The 22,414-nt window shown below is 37.2% G+C and overlaps 1 protein-coding gene across 2 annotated transcripts in view; it reads left to right on the top strand.

The window, feature by feature from the left end:
• Nucleotides 1-17,144, top strand: part of TRAM1 (translocation associated membrane protein 1) — a 32,780-nt gene extending 15,636 nt beyond the window's left edge. For both annotated transcript variants that reach the window (XM_005563514.5, XM_065519360.2), the window contains exons 7-11: nucleotides 5,774-5,844; nucleotides 5,951-6,055; nucleotides 7,063-7,206; nucleotides 7,522-7,682; nucleotides 15,585-17,144. In XM_005563514.5, coding sequence (XP_005563571.1) covers nucleotides 5,774-5,844; nucleotides 5,951-6,055; nucleotides 7,063-7,206; nucleotides 7,522-7,682; nucleotides 15,585-15,658 — 555 coding nt within the window. In that variant the 3' untranslated portion in view covers nucleotides 15,659-17,144. The remainder of the gene's footprint in view (nucleotides 1-5,773; nucleotides 5,845-5,950; nucleotides 6,056-7,062; nucleotides 7,207-7,521; nucleotides 7,683-15,584) is intronic.
• Nucleotides 17,145-22,414: the final 5,270 nt, after the last annotated feature.

Below are 22,414 nucleotides of genomic sequence, written 5' to 3'. Positions count from 1 at the left end.
TGAACTTAGAAAAGTGAAACTGACCTTTTTGTCTCCACTAGCCACATTTCAAGTGCTTATTAGCTACTGTGGCTAGTATGTACCATTTTGAACAGAGGAGATACGGAACATTTCCATGATTGCAGAAAGTTCCGTTGGACAGCGCTACTGAGAATATCATAGTTTCTTGATGTCTTAGTAGCATGGCTCAGATATTTAAAGCCTTCTTCAGGTATTTGTATACTTAGGAACAGATACCTCTGGATTTCATTATTAATCCATGTCTATATCTTGTTCACTGACTATGGTAAGTAAGGAGGGACATTTCAAAGTAATTGTTCATTTTAGTTCCTGAAACTCTTTTCTTACCAGTTCCTGCCAGATGGCACTTCTCCAGAAATGCAATCTAATTTTTATGGAATAATTTGCATAACTTAGAACTTAACTGAAACTATTTTTAACACCTGCATATGACAGTTGAAAGTAACTGTTTCAAGTAATTAACATAATTTGAAAGTAGCAGCTGCATATGTGTTAAACAGTTTCTTAAAATTTACTCTATGAAAATTATTTTTGGAACTCTTTACTGGAAGAAACTAGTACAGTGATTGTTTTGAACCAATCGTACAGACAAATAGGAAAGAAAGGAACGCTGTTAGTAGCAGTTCAAGAGGTGTGTTAGTCACAAAAAACTTAGTTTCTTTCAAGGAGAAAACCTATGTATACTGTGTATATAAACAGTTATCCCTTTTGCCGATGAGAAGATTCAAAATATTTCTTAGACATCTTGAATATATGAGCTTTTAGGGAAGTCATGAAATAGCCAAATGTTTCTAATATTCAATTTTAGTTTAATTATACATACGTATAATTATTTGTACATATAATTGCATATCGTATAAAGTATTAGAAATAGTATTTTCCCCCTTCCTACTTCATGAAAGTTGCATTACACTTTTCATATGCAACTTTGATGTTAGTATCTGTCATTCATCATCACTAGAACCACTTTTTTTAATCTGATGACATTTTTTCCACATCATAACATCATCTTTTGTCTCACTGGTTCCTTTATTAGACCTTATAAACCTTTAAAAATGACATTGATTGAAGTTTTCAGCTGTATGTGTCTTACACAAACATTTGTTCAAGATAATTAATACAGAGCTCTATAATGCAAGAGCTTTGTAAAGATTTAATTACAAGGTGTACCATCTGAGGTTTGGGGGGAAATCTTTGCCTTATATTTGGGGCATATATGTGATATTCAGCTTTGTTTATTTTTCAGTATAGTGTAGTCAAGAAATGTGTTTTTCTTTTAATAAATTTTTTAAAGTATGTTATATTTTTTAATAAAAAGATATTGGAATAACAACTGAAAATGGCACTTGAAGTTATTTACGATTTTAGAATTTGCTATGATTTCTCCCAGCCTTCTCTGTTCTCTCCCTTTCCCCAGAACCCGTGTAAATGTGTACATCCAGAGACCATGCTGCTGGTGCTAGGCAAGGCTTTGTTGTTGGCCTCAGACATGTGAACACCGTGCCATCAGGGCTGTAACCCCAGAGGAAATGGAGAACATTGCAGGAGGCTGGCCTACCACAGGGATGCTAAAAAGTAGCCATTTTCTAGATAAAATTTCTCATTTTAAAAATCATGGTAAGCCAGACATGGTGGCACACACCTGTAGTCCTGGCTACTGGGGAGGCTGAGGCAAGGGGATGGCTTGATTCCAGGAGTTTGAGACCAGCCTGGGCAATGTAATGAGACTCGTCTCTAAAAAATAAAATAAAACTCACGGTACACTACCCCTACTTCCATGTATTTTTTGTAATCATTTGGGAATACCTTTATCTAGGGTGTGTGTTAAGTTAGCCACAATTCCTACCACCCCTTGAGGTATTCTACTCATCTTTTTTTTTTTTTTTTTTTTTTTTTTTTTGGTATTGTTGTTGTTGTTATCCCCATTATACAGAGAGATTAATTAGCTTGCCTAAGGTCCCTCGGCTAGTAAGTGACACAAGTATTTAACTACCCATTCTCTTACTCATTTTTACTTTTTCTGTGGTAGGCTTTGAGTGTACAAACACTGTTTTAGAGACACTGGTCAGTTGGTGCAAAGCTGAATGGACCATTACTTAGAAAAAGGTTTCTTGATAATCCTGTCTTTTTGAAAGCAATAGATACTATTTTTAAAACTTTTGCATAGGCATTTGATGGTTGTGAAGATGGAACCTAGTGATGGCATTTTACCCTCTATTGTTACTGACTCAGTTGGCTATCGGAAAGGTAAGGTTCCTAGGCACAGTGGTGGGTGCCTGTAGTCCCAGTTAGGAGGCTGAAATAGCTGGATCACTTGAGCCCTGGAGTTGGAGGCTACAGTGCACCATAAATTCACCTGTGAATAGCCACTGCACTCCAGCCTGAGTAACATGGTGAGACCATGTTTCTATTTTTTAAAAAGAAGGTACAGTGCTAAGATACAAAGTTGAACCTAAACTTAGGAAAGAAACTCTATGGATTTGTCCTTAGCTAATGTCAAGCACAACTGTGCTTCATCTAATTGGGTTGAAATTTAAAGATAAAAGATCAGAAATGGAATGGCTTTTTGAAACTTAGTTTGTTTGTAATTTGTAATAGTGTTTTTAGTCTTGTCAGAGAAGAAAGGAGTAGGCAGCTTAGGTTCTCTGCTAATTGACCAGTGTCAATTTTAAAAACTTAGTTGGATTTCTTTTAAATTATTAAAAAAAAAATCCTCCTAAGTAGTTACATTGCATTATGGTTTTTCCAGCAAATTAGTTTTTTTTTTTTTTTTTTTTACATTGCCTTACTCAAGTTTTTATGCCATGAAATGAGTTTAATCAACAGTTAAAAACTAAAAAGCTCCCCTCATAAGTTTTAAGGGTTTTCTTGGTCTGTTTTCTCCTCTGAAATTTGGAGCATTGAGTAACACATACGAAAGAATGTGGCAGTATTTCTCATACCTAGTCATTTATGTGGCTACCTTCCTGCTTTGCCATATTCACATACTACTAATTCATACTTTTGACATTTTAATTATTAAGGTATATTAAATAACAAAATATTTTGGGTTTTTGTTTTGTTTTGAGACAAGGTCTTGCTCCGTCACCCATGCTGGAGTGCAGTGGCCACAGTCACAGCTCACTGCAGCTGCAGCCTCAACCTGCCAGGCTTAAGCAATCCTGCTACTTCAGCCTCCCGAGTGGCTGGAAGTACAGGCATGAACCACCATGCTTGGCTAATTTTTGTATTTTTTTAGAGATGGGGTTTCGCCATGTTGCCAAGGCTGGTTTTTGAACTCCTGGGCTCAAGCAATCCACCTTCATCAGCCTCCCAAAGGGCTGTTATTACCGGCATGATCCACCATGCTCAGCGTAAAATACTTTATTTAAAATTTTAGTTACAGTTAAATAAAAGTATTTCATTGTGTACTGTGTACAATCATTTTGTTCAGTACTAATGTACACACCACACTGGGAAACAGTGGCATATATATAGTGGCATTTCTACATGCATTGTACGTCAAATTGCATTGATAATACTACAAGTGAGCTTTTCTGAAATTATTATAATAGGAGAGAAGAGGTTCCCTTGTGGTTGCGTGTTATCTCAACACCCTTTCTCCTTCCTTTTGTAAGCTGAAATATTTCATTGGAAATTTACAAATTATGTAGAGAGGATCTTAAGACTGTCTACTTTCAGAGATACGTCTCTCTTCAGTTGGAAGAATGACAGTAAACTTGGTATCAATTTTGCTAAGAGTCCCAAAATACAGTACTGTAAATAGTAATATTCAGACTGTCTTATGTTCTACCTAACGCTTGATCTTTGCGCCATTCTTACTAGAGAAGAGTTTTCCATTTCAAAAGTAGACTTTAAAAAATCTCTCCTCCTCAGAAGATTTGGTGAAGTCGCTGTCTATACTGAAACACAGAGAAATGGAGGACCAATGGACCTGAACCTAACTATGCTAAATGCAAGAGATAAGTTTAGTGAGGCTGCAGAAGAACACGGTTCAGCCTGCCAGCAGCAACCCAGCATTTCCGTCGTTCTAATTAGTAACTGTAGAACATGAATAGTACTCACCAGACTAATACAATCCTTGTAAATATATATACGAAGAAAACAAAGGAAATTAGAAATGAGGTATAGGTGTTTCATCAGTCAGTAGGCTGGCCTGTTGAGCTTATCACTGTCAGTGTTTTGTAAACATTTTTACTGCAACCAAAGATGAAAAGCTTTTTACATCATAATTCATTTTGTGTGTGTGTGTGTATGTGTGTGTGTGTGTGTGTAAAATGTGGAATAGAATTTTCATAATACAATGTGCTATATACTCTAGCATTTTCTTTTTCTTTCTTTTTTTTTTTTTGAGACAGGGTCTCGCTCTGCCACCCAGGCTGGAGCGCAGTCATGCAATCCTAACTCACTGCATCCTTGAACTCCTGGGCTCAAGCAATCTTTCTGCCTCAGCTCCCCAAGTAGCTAGGACTACAGGCACATGCCACCATGCCTGGCTAATTAAAAAAAAAAAAAAAAAATTGTAGAGGTGGGGTCTCTCTATGTTGCCCAGGCTAGACTCAAACTCCCAGCTTCAAACAATCCTCCTGTCTCAGCCTCCCAAAGTGCTGGGATGAGAAGTGTGAGTCACGGTGCCTGGTCACATTTTCTATTTTATTTCATGTTTTAAAAGATGCTGGTGTGACCCCAAAATTGATTTCATGATCCACTAGTAGGTCTTTTTTTAAGAGACAGAATCTTGCTCTGTCACCCAAGCTGGAGTATAGTGACATGATCATAGCTTACTGTACCTTGAACTCCTGTGTTCAAGTGATGCTCCTCCCATGTCTGCCTCCTGAGTAGCTGGGACCATCACACCCAGCTAATTGTAGTTTTTGTAGAGACGGGGTCTTGCTGTACTGCCCAGGTTGATCTCAAACTCCTGGTCTCAAGTGATCCTCGCACCTCGGCCTCCCAGAGTGCTGGGATTACGGGCATGAACCATCACACCTGGCCCCACTAGTGGGTCTTGACTTGTGTTTTCTAAAAATACTGTTTCTGAGATAACCAGCTCAGCTAGATAACTGTGGGAGAAAAAAAGAAGTAAAAATAAAATCTAGGTACTTGGGCTTACGAAGTAATTGAGGAAAAATAATATACAATTAAGGAGTAGTATAAATGAGAATAAAAAATGTTAAACTTGTGTTGACTGACAAGGGACTAAAGCATGAGCTGAAAATGTGAATGCTGTTTTAGGTAGACAAAAGTGTCTCTACTACTATAAACATAACAATTTTAATATTAGAGGAACATCAAATTGTCAGCATGTAACTATGGTTAATATTGTGTCATTTAATACATGTTCATTAGAAAGAAGAGCCGTAGATCTTAGCTCTAAAGGGGATTTTGAGTTTATCTGATTGAAGCATATCTAAGTATTCACATTTTATGGATGAAATAACTGAAGCCAGCAGAGGTTAAGTGACTTACTAATGCTATATACCTAATTGAGGATGAGAGATTGGGGTGGGGTGAGGGCAGAATAGCTTTCAGATCTCCTACTTCTGCATTTTTCACTTATTCTTAAAGAGCAGAAATGAGCCAAGCACAGTGGGTCACACCTGAAATCCTAACCCTTTGGAAGGCCAAAGTTGGGAGATCTCTTGAGTCCAAGGGTTTGAGACCAGCCTGGGCAACGTAGCAAAACCCCACCTCTTAAAAAAAGGAAAGGAATGTTTTAGCATGTTTTAATCTATAATGTATTTTTTTACAGGAGGATATTCCTCGTCAGCTTGTCTACATTGGTCTTTACCTCTTCCACATTGCTGGAGCTTACCTTTTGAAGTGAGTTGGGATATTTCATGGGTGTGTAAGTAGGCTGGGCAGATAGTATGCTGACCTGTCTTAATTGGTAATTAATCTTCGCATTTTCAATTTCCTCTTTTAACAGCTTGAATCATCTAGGACTTGTTCTTCTGGTGCTACATTATTTTGTTGAATTTCTTTTCCACATTTCTCGCCTGTTTTATTTTAGCAATGAAAAGTATCAGAAAGGGTAAGTTGTTTAGCCATTCTATTTCTCGTGTAGTAAGTATTTAAAGTCATTGCCTGACATTGCCAAGATCCATGGCTTTTGGCCATTATATTACTTTTTAAGCGATTAGTAGCCACTTTAAATAAAATGAAATTATTTCTCTATTCAGACTTTGTATTTTACTCTCTAAAATGGAGCCTTTCTCAGCTAGAGAGATACTGAATTATATCTTGCAATTTTGAAGACTTTGTGGGTTTACTTTTCTGTTATAACTTCTACTTTGTTTATTGAATCGTTTTTCTTTTGGAGGAGTGATAGAGAAGTGAACTCTCAGAAGAAAATGAAACAATAGATAATTAGCCTTATAGATAACTAAAATATATTGATGGGGAAATTGAACTGAAAACAGAATTGGAGAGGTATAACTTGTAATTAGTGCAAAGTTGTCTTAAAAAAAGTAAAACTGGGACTCTTAATTGAGAATTAGGCATCCTGTTCTTTATAACACAGCTTTTTTGGTTTGTTTTGTCCAACATTTTCCAAAATTATTCTGAATACTAGTAGTTCTGAGGAACATTAATAGTTCTTATACAAGAAAAGAGATAAGCTAAACAGAAAATTAAACATTTATTTACTGGATTTTTTTAGAAATTTAAATAGGCTAGTATGTGTTATATCTCTTTGAGTGTGGTATATAGGCTTTCCCAGATATTTGACACAAAATTCTTTTTTGCAGAATAAGAAATGCTATTTTAATATGCCGTTACTTATTAGGAATCTAGTTTCTTTTTATTTATTTATTTATTTTGAGAGGGAGTTTCGCTGTTGTTGCCCAGGCTGGAGTGCAGTTGCACGATCTCAGCTCACTGCAACTTCCACCTTCCGGTTTCAAGCGATTCTCCTGCCTCAGCCCCCCAAGTAGCTGGGATTACAGGCGTCTGCCACCACGCCTGACTTAGGAATCTAATTTCTAATAGAATCTTGTTTTTGAGATTTCAGGAATTTGACTTACAGTCTTTTTCTTGCAGATTTTCTCTGTGGGCAGTTCTTTTTGTTTTTGGAAGACTTCTGACTTTAATTCTTTCAGTACTGACTGTTGGTTTTGGCCTTGCAAGAGCAGAGAATCAGAAGCTGGATTTCAGTACTGGAAACTTCAATGTGTTGGCTGTTAGGTATAATCAATTTAACTTTTTTTTCACTTTATACAGCTAGATAATATATATTATCAGTTTCTCTATGTTGAATCATCTAAAAAAAGGATGAATATGAGGTTGGGGAAAATACTCATTTGATTTTATTTCATACCTTTTGCTATTTTACATGTCTAAAGTGAAGTACTAAAGCATTTAACTTTTAGGATAAATTATTAATGCACTGATAATACAATTTTCTCAAAATTATTACTAAATACTATTAAAGAAGATAGAATGTATTCAGTGGCATTGTTTTTTATACACTGTAACTTTTGATTTCTTAATATTTCTTAGAATTGCTGTTCTGGCATCCATTTGCATTACTCAAGCATTCATGATGTGGAAGTTCATTAATTTTCAGCTTCGGAGGTGGAGGGAACATTCTGCTTTTCAGGCACCAGCTGTGAAGAAGAAACCAACAGTAACTAAAGGCAGATCTTCTAAAAAAGGAACAGGTTTGTATTTAGTAAGCAATGAAAAACTCATAGAAGTAGAAAACTTTTTAAAAATTTGTTGTGGGATCTTATTTATTAGTTTGAAGGTCTTATAAAGAAAATATTATTCTGCTTTTTAACAAAATTAGAGGCAAAGTAATCTTACTGCATTCCACAATTGGGTGATCCCTTGGATGAGGAAACTCAGTTACTCCCCTCAAAAACTGTCCACTAAATTTCTCTTTGACAAGTTTTCCCTTCTTGGTTACCTTTGAGCCACTTTACACCAAACTTTATGGACAGGTTTAGTGAATAACTAAACTAGAGGATGGTCGTTTGTTTTCAAGCATCTTATTCACATTTTAAAAAGCTGTTCACAACCTCTTCCCATCTGCCCATTTGTCCCAAGTGGAATAGCTTTTTTTTTTTTTTATATAACTTCTGATTGCTTGGTTCTTTGTCTTTAAGCCTTCATTTAACCTGTTTTCTCTTTATGGCTTTTGCAAAAATTGAAAATGCATTGATACTACAGTTAATTTTTTCAGTGTGTATATGATATTATGCTTAGAGCTGTAACACAGGAAGTTCCAGTTTTTAGAATACGTCCACTCTGGTTTACTCTTTTCTAAGTATTAATACCTGATAATTTACATCCTCCAGCCTGGTTTTTTTTTTTTTTTTTTCACGTTTGTCCCAGCAAGTCTTGGCCCTTTGCATTTTCTTAATACATTTTAGTACAATTTGAGCTGGGTGCAGTGGGGGGTGCCTGTAGTCCAGCTATTCAGGAGGCTGAGGCAGGAGGATCACTCGAACCCAGAGTTCAGGGTTGCAGTGCACAATGATCATGCCTGTGAAGAGCTACTGCACTCCAGCCTGGGCAACATAGTGCCTCTTTAGAAAAAAAAAAAAAAAAAATTGTACAACCTGGCCAATTTCCACAAAAATTGCTGGGATAGAGTTGAAATAACATCACATCTATAGATCAATTTAGGGATAACTGACTATTTCAACCTGATATATACCTCTGTTTATTTAGGTTGTCTTTCATTTCTCCAAGTAATATTTTTAATAGCTTTAATAGGATGTAATTCACATACAATAAGGTTTACCCTTTAAAGTATACATTTCAGTCATTTTTAACAGATGTTCACAAAATTGTACAAACCACTATCTAATTCCAGAATATTTTTATCACTGCAAAAAAAACCCCATGCCCATTAGCATCACTTCACATTTCCCCCTTCGTTCTGCTCCGGTACTCTCTAATCTATTTTCTGTCTCTAAGGATTGGCCTTTTCTGGACATTTCATGTAAACAGAACCATGTGATATGTGGTCTTTTGCAATTAGATAATGTTTTGAGGTTCATTCATGTCATAGCATATATAAAGACTTCATTTGTTTTTACAGCCAAATAATATTCCATTGTGTGGAACCTTATTGTATGGATATATACCATATTTTGTTTATCCATTCATCATTTGATGGACATTTGAGTGCCTTTTACTTTTTGGCTATTATTAATAATGATGCTGTGAACATTTAGGTGCAAGTTTTTGTTCGAACATGTGTTTTCATTCTCTTGGGTACATGCATAGGAATGGAATTTCCAAGTCATGCTGTAACTATGTTTAACATTTTAAGGGAACTGCCAAACTGTTCTTTGAAGTGGCTATACTATTTTTACACTCAGTTTAACATCCTGATATTCAGTTGTCCTTGTGCCATTTGTTAAAAAGACTCCTTCACTATTGAACTGTCTTGATACCCTTTTCAAAAATCATTATTAAAAAAAGTTTATTTCTGGATCATGAATTCTATTGCATTTATTGGTAGATCGATTCTTATGCCAATACCACACTCTCTTGATTACTGTAGCTTTGTAGTAAGTTTTGAAAGCAGGTAATGTGAGTCCCCAATGTTGTTCTTTTTCACGATGTTTTGGTTATTCTGGGTTTCTTACATTTCCATATGAGTTTTTATTTAAGTGACAAGATCTTGCTGTTTTGCCCAGGCTAGACTTGAACGCTTAGGCTCAAGGGATTCTCCCATCTCAGCCTCCCAAGTTGCTGGGACTATAGGCACATGCCACCTTACCCAGCCATTTTAATATGAATTTTATAATGAGCTTGTCAGTTTCTGCAAAAAAGCCAGCTGGGGTTTTGGTATGGATTACCTTCAATCTGTAGGTTGATATGCAGAGTATGAACATGAATGTCTGTTTACTTAGATCTTTAATCTCTTTCAATTATCGTTATCAGTGTATACATCTTGCAGTTCGTTAAATTTAACCCTATTCTTTTGGATGCTGTTGTAAAATAGAACCATCTTCTTAATTCCATTTTCAGATTCTTCATTGCCAGTGTATATGAAATACAATTCACTTTTGTATATTGATCTTGTATCCTGCAACCTTGCTGAATTTATTTATTCAAATAGGTTTTTGTTTTTTGCTTTTTGGTGGGCAGTCTGGATGTTTTCTGTTGCATTTTCTTGCCAAATTGCCCTGTCTAGAACCTCACGTGTTGAACAGAAATAGAGCAGACATCCTTGTCTTGTTTTTGATCTTAGGGGTAGACATCCGTCCAGTCTTTTACCATTAAGTATGATGTTAGCTATGGGTTTTTCATAAATGACCTTTATCAGGTTGAGGAAGTTCCCCTCTGATTCCTGGTTTGTTTATTTTTGTCATGGAAGGTTGTTAGATTTTGTCAGCTGCTTTTTTTCCTGCATCTATTAAGATAACCTCGTGGGGTTTTCTTAATTTTTTCTGTTGGTATTATAGATTACATTGCTTTTCAGATGTTAAACAAATGTTACATTCCTGGGATAAATTTCACTTGGTTATGGTGTATGATCCTTTTTATCTCTTGATGGATTTGGTATGCAAGTATTTTGTTGAGGTTTTTTTATGTCTGTATTCATAAAAGATACTGGTGTGTATTTTTCTTGTAACATCCTTGTCTGGTTTTAGTATCAAGATAATACTGGCTTCATAGAACGAACTGGGCAGTGTTTTTTCCTTTTCTGTTTTTTGGAAGAGGTCTTCACTTGATCTTAGCCAAAATGCCAAGAAACAGTGGAAGAGTTGTTGAAGGAGATATTTTATAGGTGTCTGTATAGGAATCTCATACATTTTTCATTAAACTCATTCTCAGATATTTTCTTTTTTAAGCTAATGTACATGCTTTTTTTAAAAAACAATTTTAACTATTTGTTACGTAGTAATGCCATTTGTTTTCTTTAAGATACTATCCATGTACTGAAAAAATCTTCCTAATTCACTTAAAGTTTACACTAAAATATACAGTTATATCATCTATAAATATTATACCTTTTCATTTTCTTCCTGTATTACACTAGCTAGGACTATACCATAATATTGAATACAAGAAATGAATACTCTTGTTCCTCATATAAGAGGGAGACCTTTCGGTAGTTCATTATTAAGAATGTTTTGTAGATGCCCTTTACTCAGTTCTCTTGTATTATATTTTTTACTAAGAGTTTGTGTCCATGACTTGTAGAATGTTAAGAAATGCTTTTTCTGCAACATTTAGTCATAGAGTTTTTCTTTATTCTGTTAATGTTGTGAATTGCATTGACTATCAATGTTAAAATAATTTTGCATTTCTGACATGCATCCAAGTTGGTGATAATACAGTAGTCTCCCTGGGGGAATACATTCCAAAACCTCCAATGGATGCCTGAATCCAGGGGTGGTATCAAACTCTATATAGTCATGTGCTAAATAATGACATTTCAGTCAACAGCTATACAATATATGTGCATACATGACTCATTTATGACACTGGTCCTATAAAATTATACTGTATTTCTCCTACACCATTTCTATGTTTAGATATGTTTAGATGCATACATAGTTACCACTGTATTACAGTTGCCTACAATATTCCACACAGGAACATGCTGTGCAGGTTTTTAGCCTAGGAGCAATAGGCTATAACATATAGCCTGGGTGTGTGGTAGGCTCTACCATCTAGATTTGTGGAAGTACATTCTGTGATGTTCACACAATGATGAAATTGCCTGACACATTTCTTAAAACATAGCCTGTTAAGTGGTGTATGACTCTATATACTATGTTTTCTCCTAATACAGCTATGATAAAGTTTTATTTATAAATTAGTCACATATAACAGCATATTGTAGCAAAAGTTAATTGAATGTGGTATTTTTCTCTCTCAAAATATTATATAGTACTCACCTATTTTCAGACCATGGTTGACTGTGGGTAACTGAAACATGGAAAGCAACACTGCAAATAAGGGGAGACCATTGTACATCACTTTTGCAGAATTCCCTTTTTCATTATTTCATTAGGATTTTTGCATCTAAGTGTTTGGAAGTGTTCACCAACTAAGCCCTCTGACCTAGAGTCGTCTTTTTTTCCGAAACAGGGCCTTGCTCTGTCACCCAGACTGGAGTGCAGTGGCATGATCTTGGCTCACTGCAGCCTCAACTTTGTGGACTTAAGCAATCCTCCCACCTCAACCTCCTGAGTAGCTGGGGCTACAGGCACATGTCACCACACCACTAGTTTTTGTGTTTTTTGTAGAGATGGGATTTCACCATGTCACCCAGGATAGTCTCAAACTCCTATACCGAAGTGATCTGCCCACCAGACTCAACCAATTGGCTGGGCACCCAGCACTTTGGGAGGCTGAGGTGGGTGGATCGCTTGAGCCCAGGAGTTCAAGACCAACCTGGGCAACATGGCGAAACTCCATCTTTACAAAAAAATACAAAAATGAACCAGGAATGGTGGTGCACGCCTGTAGTCCCAGTACTTGGGAGGCTGAGGTGGGAGGATCCCTTGATCCTAATGTCACCCTTGAGGTGTCACTTCAGCAGCTGGAAACCTCTATGACTGGTGGTGCCTTCTGCCTGAGTATTGCTTACACCCGCTGGGCTCATTCCACCCACTCAGCCTGACAGGCTGTGCTTGACTTGAGCTGCCGGCCCAGATCCCACACCTGCCAAGCATGAGCCAGGGGCGGAGCAAGAGGGAGTGTGTGGGCAAGCACACACAAGGTCTAGCCACTGCGCACAGCCAGGCACACAGGCTTCTGCTGCGGGGCAGGCAGCTCTAGGCACCAGCACAGGTGCTGGCTCTGTGTGAGGCTGCAGCTGGACCAGATGTACTGCATGTGGCTTCCACTGCAGGCATCCATGACTGGACAAGAGGAACGCGGTGGTATCCCCAGAGTTTGGAGGTGGCCAGAACCACAGAACCCCAAAGAGGGTGTCACAGCACTGCCTCAGGGAGCCCCTAGATCTGGGCTTCCCAAAGGACCACAGCTCTTCTCTGTTTCTTGTCATGCGCAGTGTGGTGAGCAGGGGGGCATGTTTCAGCCTTGTTTGTGCTACAGCCCTTTTAGTCCCGCCATTCAACAGGTCCCAAGTTCTTGTCCTACATCCAGGAAGAATGAGGTACGCAGGCAACTGGAAGGTGAGCAAGGCAGAGAGGAGGTTCATTGAGAGGCGAAACAGTTCTTAGGAGATCTGGTTAGCTCCTTTCCACAGGCAGGTCATCTCATCATCTGTGCAGCCCTCATGGTTAGCTCCTATCCACAGTCTCATCATCTGCCCAAGTCTGGCTGAGTCCAGGATTTTTATAAGCTTCAGGGAGAAGGAAGTGCATAATGATTGGTCCATGGGCAGGCCCAGAAAAAGCACTATAAGTTCTCACTCCAGTCCATGGAACTGGCGGCCGGGCCCCCAGGTTTCAGGCCGTCCCTGGCTTGAAGAGGGGGGCTTCACCAGGGGCCCACGCCTTTCTGCCAAGGAAGCTCTCTGCCTCCTGCTGCCATCAACCTACCATCCATGGTGCCTAGGCTGGTCATTCCAAGAGATGCCTGCAGGCCCACACCAAGCTGCCCTCAGCCCCCCTCGGCCTCCCTCTCATGCTTGTCAGCACTCACCGTCACGATGGCCAAGGGAGCAGGGAGCTGGCATATCAGTGCTGCTCTAATCCCATGGTCAGTCTCACCTTCACTCCAAAATAGTAGTGGATGCCAGGAGTTGCAGAGTGGCCAGGCAGCGGAAGCAGGCACTTCCAAGCCTGCAGAGGCAGTGGGGCTTCCCGGGCCCCCAACGGCTACGGCTGGGTGGCTGCAGCTGCGCCCAGGAGTGCAGGGCTCCCACCCCTCCAACTCTGAAAGGGATGGGTCTCCTGCTAGCTATGTGAAGCATGCAGCCCTGGCTGCACCTCCCACCCTACAGCCAATGTCATGGCGATAGCCACTCCATACGGGCTGCTGCTGCCATCACTGAGAGGTGGAGGTTGCAGTGGGTGGAGATGATGTTGCTGGACTCCAGCTGGGATAACAGAGTGAGACCCTGTCTCAGAAAAAAAAAAAAAAAAGATGATACTATTATTCACATTTTCTGTTTCTTAGTTGTTTCTCTTTTGGTAAATAGTGTTTTTCAAGGAATTTGTCTAGTTCATAATAAATTTGCAAATACATTGGCATAAAATTATTCATATGAACTTAATTATCCTGTTAATGCCTGTAAATGAGGAGTGATTCCTGTTTTTCATTTCTTGTGTTAGTAACGTAAGCCTTTTATCTTTTCTTCCATCAGGCAAAACCAACATTTGTCTTTTTGTGTTGATTTTCCTAGTTGTGTCTTTTCTGGATCATTGATTTCTATTCTTCTTTCCTTTTCATTGGGTTTAATTTGCAGTTTTGTTTGTGATTTACCTTCTTGAGCTGGATCTTTGGAGCACTAATTTGTATCTCTTATCAATTACATTCAGTTAAGGGTAAACTTTTCAACACCACTTTAACAGTATTTCACAAGTTTTTTGTTTTGTTTTGTTTTGTTTTGTTTTGTTTTTTTGAGATGGAGTCTAGCTCTATTGCCAGGCTAGAGTGCAGTGACGGGATCTCAGCTCACTGCAGCCTTCGCCTCCTGGGCTCAAGTGATTCTCCTGCCTCCCAGGTAGCCAGGATTACAGGCACCCACCACCACACCCAGCTAATTTTTGTATTTTTAGTAGAGATGGCGTTTCACCACGTTGGCCAGGCTGATCTTGAACTCCTGACCTCAGGTGCCGCCCACCTCAACCTCCCAAAGTGCTGGGATTACAGGCGTGATCTACTGTGCCCAGTCCGTATTTCACAGGTTTCATTATGTCTTTTTCATTGTTATTCAGTTCAATGATATCTGTGCTTGGATTCCACTTGTGCTGTGATTATAGGTGCAAGCCATTATCCCTGCCTCAAACATCCATTTCTGTATGCAACTCTTACATTTTTGGAGAGAGTCAGTGAGACATTTGTTACTCCATCGTAGCTTGAAGAAGGTCATTACATTAGCCAGATGTGGTGGCACATGTCTGTAGTCCCAGCTATTTGGGAAGCTGAGGTGGGAGCATCACTTGTCCCCAGGAGTTCAAGACTACATTGAGCCATGATCATGCCACTGCACTCCAGCCTTGGTGACAGAGTGAGACCCTGTCTGAAAAAACAACAGTAACATAAATAAATAAAAAGAAGGCCGTAATACACCCCTCCACATGGGAATTATCCTAAACGCCAACTTTAGCATGTTGTAAACAAATATCCCCAAGGACTTTGCCGTCAGATGTGAAAAGTTTATTTCTACAGAAGGTATTTCTCTTGATTACTATTTTTAAATTCTTGTAACTTTTTAAATAGTTTTCTGTCCTGTCACTTTTTTCTGCTTTTAATAGTAGTTTTCTTTGAATTTGCTACTTTCAGTTCATTGTGTTAAACATGTTAACCAGGTTTTGTGATTGGTTAAATACTGGTAAATAAATTTCACCTGAGTATATATTGGATTTTACATTTTCTTTTCTGAAGGTATGTTTACATATAAAGATTATTACTTGCATTTATTTATAAAAGTAACACAGATTCTTTTCTTTTTGCAGAAAATGGTGTAAATGGAACATTAACTTCAAATGTAGCAGACTCTCCCCGGAATAGAAAAGAAAAATCTTCATAATGAATTATAAACTAATTGATTAATGTCCCCAAAGAAATCTGCTTTCTACTATATCTTTCAGCATTAGAGATTTTTCTGTTCTTGAAAATACAGTCTGTGCTCTTTGATTTTTGCTGTTGTACTGTTTCATGCATTTTTTTAATGGGCATTTGAGGGGAGGATTATTGCTATGAATGAAAAAAATATTTTAGCTTAGACTAAGCTACCTGCCTTCAAAATAGTTTAGGGACCACCACCATATTTTATTTTGTTTTTATTTTTGAACATTTTTCTAATGATTTGGAGAGAAAACTATTTACAAAAATTCCACATATCAGTGATACAATTTCTTGCTGTCACCAATTTTTTATAATAGCAGAGTGGCCTGTTCTAAGAAGGCCATATTTTTTAAGTTATCTTTCAGGGTAAAATGGAACTACTATAAAGTTGGATGTCAAACTTTAATATGTTTTCAGTGTTCTCTAATTTTTAGGAATTTTTGTAACCTTTACACCTGGAAAAAAAGATTTGTAAAATCGCCAAAACAATTGTGTGCTTCATTTTATAGGTAGTGGTTATTAGTATTACATCCCCATTTTAAAAACAAAAACATAATGGTTACAACATGTGGAGTTTTATTGACATACATATTAAATCAAAGTATATTCTTAAAAGTGCTTGTGAAGTAAAATCTTTCTTGTGCATTTTCAATACTTGTAACCTGGAAATCAGAAAATATTTACTATGAACAGGAAAATCAGACTTATATAGCCCTTTTTGATATGTTTATTAATAATGATTCTTAATGGGGCTCATAATAAGTTTAATATGCACAGCATCTTAGAAAAGTTTAACCTGCAAACCCTTTTAAAACATAATGCCTACTTGATTTATATCTATAAAAAGAATGTCAGGTAATTATATTTGGAAAACATTTAATGCACTAACTTTAAAGAAATTGAAAATTCAGGTGGATAAATAGTCTTACAAAAGACAATGTGCTTTATGTTATACCTATAGCTTTGGTCCCATCTTTAATTGAGAAACATTTATCTGTATAAAACATATTTTTGGATAAATATATATATATATATTTGTATCTCTACAGAAAGGCTCTAAAAAGCATTTGAGGAAAATATTTGGTTCCCTTTTCTATAATTATCCTTTAAGATCCGTATAGCTACATTTGGTTTATTCATTGTATTTGCAGTATATATATTGTTCCTTTCAGTGTTCACATCTTGTTCCCCATTTCTCACTTGTGTCACCGGCTGTTTGTGCCATTTTTAGTGTAAAAGTTGCAGACCTATTAGATCTGCAGTTTAAGTTGCCATGCTGCTAGGAAGTTGTCCTTTTTCTTTCCAGCTGTTTACCTACTTCCTGCAAAAAGTAGTAGCTCTCTGTAGCATTATGGAGTTTCAGTGGAACCAAATCTTTGCCATTAAAAACTGGCATTATACTGAACTATACATTGAGAAGTCAATCAAAATAAAAATTTTTACTTTCACAAGTTGCATCCTGGATGTTTCTGTCATTGTTGGTGTTTATGCTATTTTGGTATATAACCTCATTAAAATGTACCGTATTTAAAACACTTTATAGATATCCAGAATAACCCTTTTCAAAAGTGTGTTCTGCAAATAAACAGATTCGTTCCACAGAATATTGGTGAGGACTACTGGGGGAATAGATGGTCATAACCAAATAAATCTGGGAATCACTAGATTGAACTAACCTAAAGGTGTCTCTTTATTATGGGACCATTCAGTCCTTAATATGCAAATGTGTTCCCTGGTGCACCAAGAATGTTGGCAGTGTGGGTATAATATGCAGTATTTCCCACCTTATTTGCCTGTAGAATTTTCTGTTCATCAAATTACTACAGCACTTTGTTTTCTACAGCATACACTGTGTTTACGCAAAGAAAAAAGCCCTTGATATGTAGTTACCAAGGGCTTACGTATACACACAAGCACGTATACACACAAGTATGATTATAAATTATGAGCCCTACACCCTGCTCTCAAATGTGCTGAGGAAAGTCTGTACTGGCTTCCAGATCCTGCAGAGCCTGTCATTATCACCCAGACTCAAGTCGAGCTTGGAAGCATGATGGGAATCCTGTAGAGACCTACACCTGGACAAGGCTCATGACTCTGTCTTAAACCCTGGGGAACCATGAATTAGTTGCTTTGCTGCTCCGAGGTTTAGTCTTTCCCTCCACAAAATGCCTCTTTGCTGCATTTTTTTTAACTCTAAATTGACAATTTATCATTGTATGTGGGGGTCCAAAGTGGTGTTATGATTTATGAGTATAATATGGAGTAATTAAGCTAGTTAACATCCATCACCTCAAATACTTAACATTTTTTGTGATTAGAACATTTAAATTTAGTTTTGAAATGTATAATACTATTATTAACTATATTTACCATGCTGTGCAATAGAACTAAAAAGAAATTCCTTCTGCCATATTTCATACCCTTTGACCATCATCTTCCCATACCCCTCAGCTCTCAGCCTTTGTAACCATCGTTCTACACTCTGATTCTGTGAGTTTGTTTTAGATTCCACATACAAGTAAATAATGTGCCGTATTTGTCTTTCTGTGCCTGGTTTACTTAGCAAAATGTCCTTCAGTTTCATCCATGTTGTCACAAATGACAGAATGTCTTTTTTAAAGGCTGAATAGTATTCCATTGTATGTATATACCCCATTTTCCACATTTTCTTTAGCCATTCATCTGCTGATAGAGCAGACCTTAGGTTGATTCTGTAACTTGGCTATTGTGAATATAGTGCTACGGTGAACTTGGGGCTGCAAACATCTCTTCGACACACTGATTTCAAATCTTTGGGTTGAATTCCCAGAAGTGGGATTGCTGGATCATATGGTAATTCTATATTTAGTTTTTTGAAGAACTTCAGTTTTCCTTAATGGCTGTGCTAATTTACATTCTTAACAGTGTATATGGGTTCCCTTTTCTCCATATCCTTGCCCACATCTGTTATCTTTTGTCTTTGTTATGATAGCCATTGTGACAGGTGTAAGATGACATCATATTGTGGTTTCAATTGGCAGTTTTTCCATTATGTTTCCTTTAGTAGTGTTACAGTTTTTGGTCTTACATTTAAGGCCTTAATCTATTTTTGAGTTGATTTTTGCATATAGGTAAGACAAAGGTCCAATTTCATTCTGCATGTGAGTATCTAGTTTTCCTATCACCATTTATTGAAGAGACTATTCTTTTCCCATTGTATATTCTTGGCATCTTTGTGGAAAAGCAGTTGACCATGTGCATACCTGGGTTCATTTATGGGCTCTCTGTTCTGTTTCATATGTACTTGGTGTTTTCATTTTTTTGTTACATTTTGTTTTTGTTTGTCTTGCAAGTACCATGTATACCTTTGTTTTTTAAAATATATACACAGGGAGCCAGGGGTCTCACTATATTGCCCAAGCTGGAGTCAAACTCCTGGCCTTGAACAATGCTCCTGCCTCAGTATCCCAAAGTGCTGGGATTACAAGTGTGATTACTAACATTTTTTTTTCAATAGTTTTTGGGGAACAGATGGTTTGGGTTACATGGATAAGTTATTTGGTGGTGATTTCTGAAATTTTGGTGCGCTTCCCACGTGAGCAGTGTACAGTGTACCCAATGTGTAGTTTTTTATGCCTCAATCCCCTCCTATCCTTCCCTGAGTCCCCAAAATCCATTATATCGTTCTTATGCCTTTACATCCTCATAGCTTAGTTCCCACTTGTAAGTGAAAACATATGATATTTGGTTTTCCATTCCTGAGTTACTTCACTTAGAAAAATGGTCTCCAGCTCCATCCACATTGCTGCAAATGCCATTATTTTATTCCTTTTTGTGGCTGAGTAGTAGTCCACGGTATAAATATACCACATTTTCCTTATCAAGGTGTTGGTTGATGGGCATTTAGGCTGGTTCCATATTTTTGCAATTGCAAATTGTGTTGCTATAAACATGCGTGTGCAAGTGTCTTTTTCATGTAATGACTTCTTTTCCTCTGGGCAGATACCAAGTAGAAGGACTGCTGAATCAAATGGTAGTTTTACTTTTAGTTTTTTAAGGAATCTCCATACTGTTTTCTATAGTGGTTGTACTGGTTTACATTCACACCAGCAGTTTAAAAGTTCCCTTTGACAACATCCATGTTAATATCTTTTTTTTTTTTTTTTTTTTTTTTAATGATGGCCATTCTTGCAGGAGTGAGGTGGTATCTCATTGTGGTTTTAATTTATATTTTCCTGACAATCAGTGATGTTGGGGATTTTTTCATCATTGGCTATTCATATATCTTCTTTTGAGAATTTTCTATTCATGTCCTTTGCGCAATTTTTGATGGGATTATTTGTTTTTTTTCTTACTGATTTGTTTGAATTCCTTGTAGATCTGGTTATTAGTCCTTTGTTGGATACATAGTTTGTGAATATTTTCTCCTACTCTGTGGGTTGTCTGTTTATTCTGATTATTTCTTTTGCTGTGCAGAAGCTTTTTAGTTTAATTAGGTCCCATCTACTTGTTTTTTCTTTGTTGCATTCGCTTTTGGGTTCTTGGTCATGAACTCTTTGCCTAAGCCAATGTCTAGAAGAGTTTTTCTGATGTTATCTTCTAGAATTTTTATGGTTTCAGGTCTTAGATTTAAGTCTTTGATCCATCTTGAGTTGATTTTTGTATAAAGTGAGAGATGGGGATCCAGTTTCATTCTACATGTGACTTGCCAATCATCCCAGCACCATTTGTTGAATAGGGTGTCCTTTCCCTACTTTATGTTTTTGTTTGCTTTGTTTAAGATCAGTTGGCTGTAAGTATCTGGCTTTATTTCTGGGTTCTCTATTCTGTTCCACTGGTCTGTGTGCCTATTTTTATACCATGACCTTGCTGTTTTGGTAACTATAGCTTAGTTTGAAGTTGGGTAATGTGATACCTCCAGATTTGTTCTTTTTGCTTAGTCTTGCATTGGCTATGTGAGCTCTTTTTATGGATCCATATGAATTTTAGGATTGTTCTTTCTAGTTCTGTGAAGAATGATGATGGTATTTTGATGGGAATTGCGTTGAATCTGTAGATTGCTTTTGGCAGTTTGGTCATTTTCCCAATATTGATTCTACCCATCCGTGAGCATGAAATGTGTTTCCATTTGTTTGTGTCATCCATAATTTCTTTCAGCAACGTTTTGTAGTTTTCCTTATAGAGGTCTTTTACCTCCTTGGTTAGGTATATTCCTAAGTTTTGGGGGTTTGTTTGTTTGTTTTGCAGCTGTCATAAAAAGGGATTCAGTTCTTGATTTGATTCTCAGCTTGGTCATTGTTGGTGTATAGCAGTACTACTGGTTTGTGCAGTTGGTTTTGTATCCTGAGATTTTACTGAATTCATTATCAGATCTAGGAGCTTTTTGGATGAGTCTTTAGGGTTTTCTAGGCACATGATCATATCACCGTTAAACAACAACAGTTTTAATTCCTCTTTACTGCCTTGGATACCCTTTATTTCTTTCTCTTGTCAGATTGCTCTGGCTAGACTTCCAGTACTATATTGAATAGTAATGATGAAAGTGGGCATCCTTGTCTTGGTCTAGTTCTCAGGGGAAATGCTTTCAACTTTTCCCTATTCAGTATAATGTTGGCTGTGGGTCTGTCATAGATTGTCATTATTACCTTGACATATGTCCCTTCTATGTCAATCTTGCTGAGAGTTTTAATCATAAAAGGATACTGGATTTTGTCAAATGCTTTTCTGCATCCATTGAGATGATCATAGGATTTTTGTTTTTAATTGTTTATGTGATATGTCAAAATTATTGATTTGTGTATGTTAAACCATCCCTGCATCCCTGGTACGAAACCCACTTGATCATGGTGTATTATCTTTTTGATATGCTGTTGGATTCAGTTAGCTAGTATTTTGTTGAGGATTTTTCCATGTATGTTCATCAAAGATATTGGTCTGTAGTTTTCTTTTTTTGTTACGTCCTTTACTAGTTTTGGTATTAGGCTGATACTGGCTTCATAGAGTGATTTAGAGAGGATTCCCTCTTTCACTATCTTTTAGAATAGTTTCAGTAAGATTGGTACCAATTCTTCTTGGAATGTCTGATAGGATTCAGCTGCGAATCCGTCTGTTCCTGGACTTTTTTTGTTGGCAATTTATTTTACTACTGTTTCAATCTCACTACTTGTTATTGGTCTATTCAGAATTTCTATTTCTTCCTGATTTAATCTAGGAGGGTTGTATATTTCCAGGAATTTATCCATCTCCTCTAGATGTTCTAGTTTGTGTGCATAAAGATGTTAATAGTAGCCTTGAGTGATCGTTTGTATTTCTGTGATATCAGTTTTAATAACTCCTGTTTCATTTCTAATTGAGCCTATTTGGATATTCTTTTCTTGGTTAATCTCCCTAATGGTCTGTTGATGTTTATCTTTTCCAAAAAACAGCTTTTGTTGCATTTATGTTTTTTGTTGTTGTTTCCATTTTATTTACTTCTGCTCCAATTTTTGGTGTTTATTTTCTTCTGCTAGGCTTGGGTTTAGTTTTTTCTTGTTTCTCTAGTTCCCTGAGGTGTGACTTAGATTGTCTGTTTGTGCTCTTTCAGACTTTTTGATGTCGGCATTTTGGGCTCTGAACTTTGCTCTTAGCATTGCTTTGGCTGTATCCTAGAGGTTTTGATAAGTTGTAACACTGTTATTTTTCAGTTCAAATAAATTTTTAATTTCCATCTTGATTTCATTGTTGGCCCAAAGATCAT

Source organism: Macaca fascicularis, chromosome 8, assembly GCF_037993035.2.
Source record: "Macaca fascicularis isolate 582-1 chromosome 8, T2T-MFA8v1.1".
NCBI classification, from domain to species: Eukaryota; Metazoa; Chordata; class Mammalia; order Primates; family Cercopithecidae; genus Macaca; species Macaca fascicularis.
This window is presented reverse-complemented; position numbering and strand designations above follow the sequence as displayed.